General features: G+C 32.4%; 1 protein-coding gene across 1 annotated transcript; it reads right to left on the bottom strand.

Moving 5' to 3' along the window:
* Positions 1-3,533: 3,533 nt before the first annotated feature.
* LOC113767821 (zinc finger BED domain-containing protein RICESLEEPER 2-like) lies at positions 3,534-6,529 on the bottom strand. Its single transcript, XM_027312023.1, has 2 exons — positions 5,317-6,529; positions 3,534-3,577 (listed from the first exon to the last, which is right to left on the bottom strand). Exons 1-2 carry the CDS (start codon positions 6,527-6,529, stop codon positions 3,534-3,536), a joined length of 1,257 nt encoding a protein of 418 aa, XP_027167824.1.
* Positions 6,530-12,806: the final 6,277 nt, after the last annotated feature.

Below are 12,806 nucleotides of genomic sequence, written 5' to 3'. Positions count from 1 at the left end.
CAATAGGAATTCGGATGTGGTAACATAATATGAATCCGGATGTGTTAGAATAAACACACTAGAACTATACAAAATTAAGAATAAATAAGGAAGGGATCTCGAATTTGTGAATCTCCAATGAATCAATCACTTGTATGATTTGAACGTTTCTTGTGATTGAAACTTTTTATGTATAATAGATTATTATTTCCAACGGATGCTTTCCAAATTTACCCGTTGGAAGTACCTTAGTCAACTAAAGTTTATGTTTGTCAGGGAGTCATAATTATGTGGATCCTATCTCAATCAAATGCATCTCTTCCTCAACGCATCAATACTAGCCTTATAAAGTAAGAGTTGTTTTACACACTCTTGTAACTTCTCTAAATGGGAATAAATATTAGGTCCCATTAAATTTCTTGGGATTTTTTTACACATGCACAACAAGGGTTAGAATGAAACTGTGGAAGGGAAAAATTGTAGCATGACTCTAATTTTGGGACAATAAAAAAAAAGTGAAATATTACAATAACAATGAGACGGAGGAGTAAGACTTTTTCTTTTCTTTTTTGGCCCTTTATGACTTAAGCGGAAGACATTTTAGTTATTTGATTGGACTAAAGAAGGTCTATTAATTATTGCAATCTTAGGAAAGCTAAGTAAATTTGTCAAAAACCTCAAGGGAGGTTTCTCAAATTAGCATGTTAACTATAAGATGCACTGCAGGGAGCAATTCTTGTTCACAGCCAGACCCAACGAGTACCTTTACAGATAAATTGCCTAGCGAAAACTCAAAACATGATGCAGGACAACTACTGACGAAGTCAAAGCTTCACATTATCAGAAGCTTATCCTTTACATTTTCTTTTTCGTTTTTAAAGGCCATCACCATTTTTTGAAATAATAAAAAAAATTTCCTCCAGTGATGAATGGCGTCGGTATATGTCGTTCAAGTGGCTTAGAAGATGCAGAAATAGCTGGAACTGAATGCGTAAAGCCCGTCAATACATCTCGTAACGTAATTAACCAGCAACTTGGTATGGCCCTGCTCTACTCGTTACCATTTCTTAGGTGTCAAAAAGTGTGGATCCCCCCGCACGGGGAATTGAGGTTTTTGGGTTTTGCTATACCCGAAACTTGCGAAATATTGAAAGCCATCACACAAAAAGTCATCATTCTAGCATATAAACAAAAACAACATTAGTTCAAATTGGTAAACGGCTGCTGCTTTCTGCCCAGTTATCCGGTTCCTGGGCAAAACATCCAACTGATAGCTAGAGCAGCTCTATTTTATTTGGCCAGTCAACTTCATGCTCTATTTCTGCTTTCCGTCACTCTTTCCTGCATTTTTCCTGAGTTGCACAGAACATCTCACATCAGAAGTTACCTAAGTTACAGAAGGGAGAAATGAAAGAGAACAAGTAGGAAACAAATGAAAGCATTTAGGCCACTTCCATCTCCCCCTTGTAGTTTCAACCTATTATCAGCAGACTCCTCGATGTCAGAACTAAAATGCCAACCCACCTTGAAAATTTTTTACCGCAGCTGGATAATTGCTGTCTGAACCAGCTAACAATAACCGCAAATTTCACAACTATATCAACATCCAGAATACGACGTAGAAGTGATAAAACAACTAAATCAGATGGAGAGGTACAGAGAGAGCAAAAGAAACAAGCCCAAGATTATGGCACCAGGCACTGCTCTGCTAGCCATCCCCTTCCAAGCCTCCAAAATATCTGTGACAGCCACCATCCTCAACCACTCTCCTTAGCACTTGCACTGAGGATCTAATCATAGTCAAACTCGGCTTTAATTTTTTTAATTAAAAAATCAAAGCCCATCCACCTCAAGATTTATTTTTCCGCCATTCTTTTTTGTTTTTGCCATTTTTGCCCACACAATTTTTCACATTAGTATCATCCAAGTTTAATAAGAGTTGATGGGCATTTCAGCCACATCATATTGCTTCTCTTTTCCTATAATGAATGTTACCATTTAGCAACAGTGGACTCATAGTTCAAGGAAATGGTTCAAAAATTCAAAAGTGACTATACTTCTGAAAAGCAAAATGATAGATGTTGAAATGTACATAGCTCATAATTACAAGATTTCACCAGGTTCATTCCATATTTATCAGCTTAAATCAAGGGCAAATGCATAGATTACAAGACAGATTTAGTGCAATAACAAGGTAAAGAAAGCTAAACCAAGATTTATAAATCTAAACACCTGATAGGCTGTGCGAACCAATGATTCCATCAGTCTCAGTTAAGTATTTACTGGTGTTTCCGCCCTAAAATAAAGCTGATATGCTAACATGCCCATTTCTCAGTGATTCGCTGAAACTACAGCCATCAATTAATGCAGCAACCATATGGGCCAAAAGCAACTCAGAAAATTATCTTAACCACTTTAACAAATTTATCATATCTGTACTTCTAGGTCACTGGCAAAGCTCCACAAGTCCCTAATTACCACTTTTTCCTGGCAACAAAAGAGGCGGATGAGAAAACATCCATGCCTTTGTGTCAACCGTAATCAGTACCAGCAATAAAAACAGTTTTGAGAGCTGGAGCTATATTTGTACCCACTTAGGTTTCAGTTAAAATTAAAGTACATTAAATACTTGTGATCAGCAGATGGTCACAGTCAATATCTTTCCGAAACAGATATGAATCCTCATAGAAAATTCGCCAACATACCATCTTAGTAGATAGGTAAAAGGTTCAACCTATGTAATTCACCTCCAGACACATAGGCTGAAGTAATGACAACTTTAGATAAGTACAACTAGTTTAGAAAAGAAAGTGCTGTTCCCAAACAGGAAATCTTCAAATAAGGAGTTTGAATCCCAAAAACAAAAGAAAATATTATCTTAATTAAAGTTGGAAAATCCAGTAATTTGATTCATGTTGACTCAGGAAAAACCATTTTGCAGCATACCTCTCAAGCAGAGCTTCCAGCCTCTCCCTGTCGAGTATTCATCAAACAAAATGAGTTACTGAACTACTACCAACACCTTATGCAACCTAACTCAATGACATACAATAGAATTAGAGCCAAACCTAGTCTGCTTCAATTCCTTTATTGCTCTTTTGTATTCCTCCCTGCAACAAAAATATGCCCATGAGAACCTTTAATAAACCTTGTCAATGTCCTTGTTTGATAAGGAAAAACCAGAGAACTGTAAAGTTTGTCTTGAAAAGGAAACTAAAAGCATAGGGAATATGTCTTGTACCACCTCCAGTAGCCACATAATAAATAAGGATAAATCCACACATGTATCACCTTATTATCCCAGTTTTAGCTGAAAATTCAGCTAACATTATACAAATAGCAAACTAAAGTTGACCTATAGGCTTCAATTGGCAAGCTTAGAAAGGTATTTGAGTTTAGGACACAGTCTCTAGGTATCTCCTCATAAAACTACAATTTTCTTTTTATCAATCAAATAAACCACAGGGATGGAAGAGACAAACAATAAAGTTAACGAAAAAAGGAAGGCTCAGAAAGTAGGAAGGGAAGTGAGACTGTTATAGATAAGACAGATCTTAAGCCAAACCTGTTAAGTTTTCTTTCTTCTTCTTCACGTGCCCTGCAAATGGAACATTTACTTCAGAACTTTCAAACTGTAATGAGTAGCATTGCTCAGAAAGTTAACATGCAATGGAGCAGTCCCATATTTAAGATGAACAGAATGAAGCATTTCAAATGAACCTCCAAACTAGAAAATGATAAAGAACCACACTGGTTTGTTTCAAATCCACAATTATTTTTCCCCATTGCCTTTTTGTTTCTGGGTTGGGGGTCTGGTTGGTTGCTTGAAGACCATTCGCATCAAGAAACTAACCTAACCAAATACAAACTAAGGAAATATTATTGCACAAAGCAGCTCCCTGTGAACAAGCACAGATGAAAACCTACTTCTCACACATGAGAAGGACCACTAAATCCTACTTCTGATATCAACAAATGTTGATCCTAAGACATCCAGGTTGCAAGCAATGTCGAATATTAAAACTCTCTAATCTATTATTAACCAATAATTTAAACTACAGTTTTTTCTATTTAACTATCTATTCTCTTTCTCATATATCTATTTTTCTTTCAAATTCATTTATTTATTATTATCAACCAAATATATACTGTTGCTACCAATAAAATCATCATATATACTAAACCATCAATATTTATATATCTTGGTAGCTATTCCCAATCCTCGATTTCTATTATTAGTAAATAGTTTCTTTGCGTCTATTTTTGTTTCTAATTTTTTATAGGTATTAGCAAATTAAAATTGTCAAATGACAAATTGAGTGCTAATTTTATTATCAAATTAGATAGAGATGGAGATAGTGACTGTGATAAAAAATAAAAATTAAGGATAAGAAGTGGAATATAAACTAAATATAGGTTATACTGTTATGGTTATCATGAAAAAAAGTGTTCTTCGTATATATTTATAACTGTATTGTATTTCTATTTTTGATTTACAATTGTTGATATTATTCTTATAGAGAGAATTTGATTGATTTTGAATTCTGTACCAATGGAATATATTGGATATTTATATTAGTAGTGATGGTTTAGATTATTTTGTATTAAAAAAGTGGCAGCTATGGAATTAAAATTTAGAAATATTGATAAATATTGTAGTATGTTAAGTAAAATCTGATATTATTATGAAATTATAGTAGGCATGTCAATGGGTAGGGTTTGGATTGGATCCCTTTGATCCAAATCCAGACCCATTTAATTTAGTTATACCCAGACCCAAATCCAGACCCTTTTGGGTCTGAAAAAGAAAATTCATACCCAAACCCTCATGGATTTGGGTATCCAATGGGTATCCATGGGTATTTCTGAATATACTAAAGTAAAAATGTACTAAAAATGGAGAGAATTCATAAATAATATAAATACCATCCAATTTTTGTTTTCAAATAATAAAATAACATTCAAAAAGTTGAATGCAATATTATGAACTTAAATAAAGAACTATTATTGACTACTTGTGTATATTTTCAAAGATTTAACTGCATCCACATCTAATCTTTCATTTGTTTGCTTTTACCTTTTCTCCTTTTCCTGAAAAAGTCTGCACCAATTACAATACCAATTAGGATTAGTTTTTGAAAAAGGAAACAATCATAACATATATAAATATTCAACCTTATTAAAAAAATGTAATTTTGTACCTCTTTTTCTTATTTAAATCTCGATATTGGTAGATGTCTCGCAATTGAGCCCTAAAATAGTGAATGAAATAAAAGTTATTTGACAAAGAATCGATAGTAAATAAATAATAGAATAAGAATATTTATAAATACTTACTCATTTTTTTCTTTGATTCAATCCAATCATCAGTAGTCACTAATGCTTTAACTACATCTGGAAGTAATTTGGCACGAGTCTCATCAATTACTCTATCACCAACACTAAATGCAGATTCTGATGCAACTGTAGTGGTCGGAACAACCAATATATCACGTGCCATTTTTGCCAAAATAGGAAATTTTGGACAATTAGCTTTCCACCATTCTAAAATATCAAAATTGTCCTTTCTTGGAAACTTTTGCTCTTCCAAGTATTGATCCAATTCTAATTTTTGATTTGCATGAAGGCAAGACGAGTGAGACTCGAAGTACCATTTATCAAAGTCACTCAATGCATCGTTACTTGAACTACTTTTCTCAACACTTTCACTGTTCCAAAGATCTAATGATGGTAAAAATTTACCTCCATAATCCATATACAAATCAACTAAAGTACTATGAACCCGTTGAATATATTTTTCAGCATTATGTCCATGAATTTGTCTATAATAATACTCCACCAAATCCATCTTAAACCTTGGATCAAGCACTACAGCTATTGTCAGTACCAAACTACACTCTTCCCCATATTTTTCAAACTTCTCTTTCATTGGACCAGCCATATGTCTAAAAAAGTCATGTTCACTTTGTTCCCATTTCATCAATTGAAGTTGAATGCTACAAATATCAGGAAAAAACACATTTGCTATTGGAAATTTCGTACCACTAAAATGACGAGTTGCATTATAAAAGTGTTTTAGACAACTATGAACAACAATAACAACAACTTCCCACTCCTTTTGAGATGGATTATACTTATAGTTCTTGCCCATTTGGTCTAAACGATCAAAAGCTTCCCTTAGTGGTAATGCAGTATCAAGCATTGTAAATGTAGAATTCCACCTATTTTGAACATCCAAACCCACTTTCCTTTTACCTTTCAACTTGCATTGGTTAATTGCATTTTCAAAATTTTGATTTGCATAAGCAGACTTTTTCAAGTATTTTACTGTTCCTCGAATCTTGCTAAGTAGTCCTCCAATTTCAGCCAATCCATCCTGGACAATCAAATTTAATAAATGTGCACTACATCGAACATGCAGTAGTTCCCCTCCCAAAGGTAGTAGAGACTTGTCAACAAGCCAAGATTTCAAGTATTTGACCATAGAGTCATTTAAAGTTGCATTGTCAACTACTACTGAAAAAATCTTCTTGTCCAAATTCCACTCCATTATCAAATCAGAGATGAATTTAAACAATTGGTTTGTTTGGATTGTAAATTATTTGAGATATTTTTACTGTAGCATTTTTTGTGATGTGGTGTATGTGAGATAAAAAGCTGTATTAAAAATTGTAATGGTGATGTAAGCAAATATATTTGGAAAAATAACCCACTATCCAAACAAGCTCAATGTTTCACCATCATGGGGATATGCAATGGATTTATATGCAAGAATTTTCTTCTTCAATTCCCAATCCTCAGTTATATAATATGCAGTCAAGCAACAATACCCAATATCTGAGTGGTCTGATGTCCAAATATTAGTAGTACAAGTAACTTTAGAAGAGATGTCATCCAAGTGGTTGTACAACCTTTTCTTTTCTTCTTTATGCAAATTAATCACATTTGCCCTTAAAGTATTTCGACTGACAACCTTGAAATTTGGGTTTAAACCATTGCAAAATATCTCAAAAATTCATGGTCACACATATTAAATGGATAATTATCATCGTAGCCATGTCTCTTCTACTAGTTTCTTGATCAAATCTGTAAGGCTCAAGTTTTACAGTCCCATCAGTAACATTCTTTGCTGCAAAAAGTAACGATTGGTTTTTTCTCTTCCTAGCAAAACAATTTTCAATATGCTTTTTCAAGTGGCTAGTACCAGAAGTAGTTTTTGCTGCAAATTTTTTCTTACAATGCCTACATGTTACAACATCATTACTTCTATCGAAATCATCCCATACATTTGAAATTAATTTTTTCTTCCCTTCAACAGGCGTGTGTATTTCTTCGTCTCCCAAGTTGACCACTCTGTCTTGATCACCAATATTAAGAGTGGGATCCGTTGCCATTTTCTAGAAAACAGAAATAGATTGGTTATTAACATGATTCAATGCCTATAAAAGTAATATACCTTAATTTGCAAGTACTATGAATAAAGTAATCAGTAGATGACTATTATTTCATAAAGCAATCAATGAACCAATGCTTTATAATATCATGAATTTATTATTACTTTAACATATCATGCACAAACTATTTATTGTGTACATAGACGAATTGAGAACATTATAGTAGATTCGTTACTACCAAATTACATCATATATTCATATGAAATATTTTTTGAACTTACCAATATTTGAACTTAGTTGAGTAAAACAGTAAAGACAAACTGATAGATGGTAGGGCAAAAGAAATAGTTTGCAAGATTTCTAAAGAAATGAAATAGAGAGGTAGAGAAAGACAATGGAGGCACACAATAGATAGGCATAGGTGGAACTAATTAGTATTTTATTAGGTTAAGAGTGAATCATTTAATCTAACGGTCATGAAGTCTTACATCCAATGGCCATAGAATATTAGATTATTTTATAAATTTACTACTATATATTATTTAATTAAGTATACATGGGTCTGGCTAGGGTTTGATATGGGTCTGGATTTGGATATGGATTCTAAAAAATCAAATCCTACTCAGACCCATGACTCTCTCATAGGGTCTGGGTCTGGGTAGGGTTTGGATTTGAAAAATTAAATCTAAACCCTACTCATATGTATTAGATCTGGGTAAGACCCGACCCATTGACATGCCTAGATTGTAGGTAAGTTTTTAGGTATAAGATATAGCATTTATAGTTGGTACAATGGTCTACATCAGAAATTTTTAAGTAAAAAAGAAACATTAGAATAAATATAAGTATTTATTTAATAGTAATTTAGATGTTGATGAGTAGGTAATAGTGGTAGGAAATAAAGATAAATGAAATAGAGATTGTAAACCATTTTTTTCCTTTATATTTTTGTTGTGAATTATAACTCAAGGGCATTATAAGAATTTTGAAAAAAAATATAGTCTTTTGAATCTAGAATTTTACTTAATAGTGAAAATAGAGGAGGGATGTGTAATATTTAGAACTTGAGAGGAGCTTTCTGCAATTGTTAAAAACCATAGGGGAGGTATGTGAAATTAACCCTTAATTTTAATACTTGTCTCTTTGAATCATGTTGTTTTCATTGACCTTACTGTAATATGTGTGCACGTGATATTTTGGTTTATGAATCTAGCAAAATCAATGTTTAAGTTGTTTTGGTCTCTGATTTAGAGGGAATTTTATCAAATTGATCAACTGATCATGAATATAAAGAGCTGCCATAATTGTTGCCATTTTTTAGCCATAGTAATCCTTAAGGTATTAGTTTCTTGTGCAAATTTTTGTGGTGATCGAATTTTAAGGTAATGGTTTAATCAGATGATCCTCTACTCCATTACATAGGCGAATCAGCTCTAGGTATAACTATTTCACATTTGGCAAAGGAGTGAATGATGAATCTTGCATTGATGAGTATTCTTTACTATTCAAACATTTGGAGCGTCAGGCGTATAATGATATAGTAGTTAAAATTCATGTGATATGCTTTAAGAACAAAATCAGTAGTTTGTATATATGTTGATCAGGTTCTTATGCTTGTTCCAATTTAATCTTGGTTTTTTTTTCTTAAATGAGATCCTTCATTGTTTTTTGATGCATTTTCACATTATTCATAATGGCTAGTCATCAACCTTTTGCTTGTAGAAAGTTGAGCAAGGAAATCTTTTTGTTTCAATTTATTTTAGGGCCACTTCTCAATTTTTAAAGATTAGCTAATTATAGATTTTCTTAAGGTTAACACTACATTAGTTTGATGAATTTTATGATGTGGTAGCCAAAGAATGTAAAAGAGGATTTGTTTTATGAATGAAATTCATAGAAAAACAAAGGATCGAATCACGTTCTAACCTCAAAACACGAATCAAAGATTCGAGAATAATGAGAGAATACTCTTGATAATTGGAATAATCAATCAAAGTTTCATTATAATCGATGAAGAAATATTTGATACAAAAGCCCTAGAGAAAGTCCTGGTAAGTTACTTGATTTTTAAGAAAGTCCTAAACATCTAATTAGAACATGAAACAAACTAATATTGCAACTCTAAGAGAATACAATGAAAAACGGAAATAACTGAACAAAATAAAACTGCTAGTAACGATGACTGGTGCCAGACATGACTCCAGTTTTAAGACCGGTAATCTTTTGACACCATGTCTAGCATCGATGATGAAGTCAGTCTTTATGCCAGACGTGCTTGAAAGGCTCCCCGAGCTGATTTCTCCTATTTCTTTTGTATGCTCCTTTGGTCCGATAATACTTATGATAATAATCCTAACAAAATTAATTAAAAATAACAATAAAATCAAAAAATAACCCTAAATAAGACCTAAAATAATTTCTTGAAATGGGAACGACGGAGGTTGTGACTAGGAGGGCAACTTGTTCCGCATTAGACTCCCCTGCTTGCAAAGAACTCGATCTTGAATTTCATGAAGGAGTTTGACACATGATCCATGAAAAAATATAGCAACAATTCTCCCACGAATCTTGTAAGGACAATGCTTGCGGTAGAATCTAAACACCATTCTTGCTCATGAGAAATTTCACATGATTTGGAGACCTGTACGGAGAGCTTAAACCCTACAATTTTATTAGCTTCCACTGTCCAAAAAAATTTTATTATTTTTTCCTGATTGATAAGGAACTCAACTTTCTTGGCCTTCATAGGAAAATATTCTTCAATTGGAGAAAATTTAATTAAAATAATTTCCTTAACAAAAATCAAACTTCACATAATCTTGAACGTCAACTGGCTCAATAGATTTAAGTGGCAACTCTTTTGAGTCGTTGGCCTTTATGGTTGAAGAATCATGAACACTTGCATCTATTGACAAGGAGTTAAAATTATTTTCGACTTTCAAAATCTCAACTATCTCTACTTGGGGCTTTCAATTGAATCAGGAGCCTTTTCTAGGACGTTGGCACATCAACTCCCTTCATACCTATGGTTACTTCACAATTTCCTTACGCATTATTGAGAAATTTATTCTCAATCAAAATAGGGGATTTAGGCTGCAAACTCGACTTCAATGGAACAAGGATAATATTTTTGGCATCTTTGATAAAATGATAGTTATTGTCGTGTCTACTGTGCGTTGCATCTATATCATATTGTCATGGTCTAACATGCAACATGTGTCAAGCATCAACATCTCCGACATAACATAGAACTTCATCAACATATTTCTTAATTGAATATGAAACAAAACATCTTAAATTTACCTCAACAAGTTCGACTCCTTTCATCCAATCAACCCTATAAGATTCGGGATGATCTTCAACAAACAATTTGAATTTTTCAACCATTTCTTATAAACTATATTTGAAAAACTATCACCATTAATCATCAAATTAAAGACGCGATTAGAAATCCTATATCTAGTTCGAAATAGTTGATTTCTTTGGGTATCATCTTCTTTTGGTGAAAGATTGCAAACTATATAAAAATTTGCTAGATGACTAGTTCAAATTTTCCTACAACTACTGGTATTGTAATTTCACAAATCAGATGTTGACGATGAGTAATCCTACTAACACGATCCTCGTGGATCTGATAATTATGAGAATTGGACAAAATTGCATGAACACCAAGCTCGTTAAGAACCAATCTCCAAACTGTATGACGATGTTGTGTAGAAGTCTTGGATTAACCTCTCGCTTCAAGTCTACGATCAAAATCATTAAGAAGACGTTCCATCTATTCTCCACATGGTTTGATATGACCTATGGAAGAATCAAGGTGATTGAGACTATTATGGAATGCATCAAGGGGCAAATCTTACTCTGAGACCACATGATACAGTAATGGAAATGTGTAAAAAAAGATTAGTTTCATAAATGAAATTCATAAAAGAATAATGAGTCGGATCACATTCTAATCCCAAAATGTTAATCAAAGATTCACAAATAACGAGAGAAACTCTCAACAATTGGAATAACCAATCAAAGTTTTATTGATAATTGATGAAGAAATAATTGATACAAAAATCTTAAATATGCCTATTTATAGACTAGAAGTACTAGTCTAGTAAAGTTACTTGATAGTTAAGAAACTCCTAAACATTTAATTAGAATAGGAAACGAACTAATACTAAAACTCTAAAAGGATACAACGAAAAATAGGAAATAACTACACAAAATAAAACTACTAGCGATGATAACTAGCACCAGACGTGACACCAGTCATCTTTTGACACCATGTTTGGCGCCAGTGATGAATTTAGCCATTACGCCGGACATGTTTGAAAGTTGCCCCGAACTTATTTCTCCTGTTCCTCTTGTATGCTTCTTTAGACGGACAATAACTTATAATAACAATCCTAACAAAATTAACTAAAAATAACAATAAAATATATAACCTTAAATAATTTCTTGAGATGGCGATGATGGAGGTTGCGCTCAGAAGGAGGCAACTCATTCCACATCAATTTAATTTCTTGGAATTCTAGGGTGAAATACAATCCCTAAAAATAGAAAGTTATAAGAATAGTGTGTAAGATATGACTTCGTTTATAGATTTAGATGTAGGCCTAACAAATGTAATTTTATTTTTGGGTTAAGTTATGAAATGTACATAATTTTGAAAGAAAAACTGTCAACATTTTATGTAAATTTATTTTTGATTTAAGTTATGAAATGCACATAATTCTGAAAGAAAAACTAACTATACTTATGGATAGGGTTAATTTCACATACCTCTCCTGAGGTTTTTAACAATTGCAGAAAACTTCCCTCAAGTTCTAAATATTACACCTCCCTCCCCTATTTTCACTATTTAAGTAACATTCTAGACCCAAAAGGCTATACTTTTTTCCAAAATTTCTATAATGCCCTTGAGTTATAATTCACAACAAAAATATAAAGGAAAAAAATGATTTACAGTCTCTATTTCATTTATATTTATTTCCTACCACTATTACCTACTTATCAACATCCAAATTACTATTCAATAAATACTTATCTTTGTTCTAATGTTTCTTTTTTACCTAAACATTTCTGATGTAGACCATTGTATTAACTATAAATACTACATCTTATATCCAAAAACTTACCTACAATCTCATAATAATATCAGATTTTATTTAATATATTACAATATTTATCAATATCTCTATATTTTAATTCCATAGCTGCCATTTTTTTTAATGCAAAATAATCTAAACCATCACTACTAATATCAATATCCAATATATTTCATTGCCACAGAATTTAAAATTAATCAAATTCTCTCTATAGGAATAACATCAATAATTGTAAATCAAAAATAGAAAAATAATGCAGTTATAAATATATATCAAGAACACTTTTTTCATGATAACCATAGCAGTATAACCTATATTTAGTTTCTATTCC

Source organism: Coffea eugenioides, chromosome 4 (genome assembly GCF_003713205.1).
Source record: "Coffea eugenioides isolate CCC68of chromosome 4, Ceug_1.0, whole genome shotgun sequence".
NCBI lineage: Eukaryota > Viridiplantae > Streptophyta > Magnoliopsida > Gentianales > Rubiaceae > Coffea > Coffea eugenioides.
This window is presented reverse-complemented; position numbering and strand designations above follow the sequence as displayed.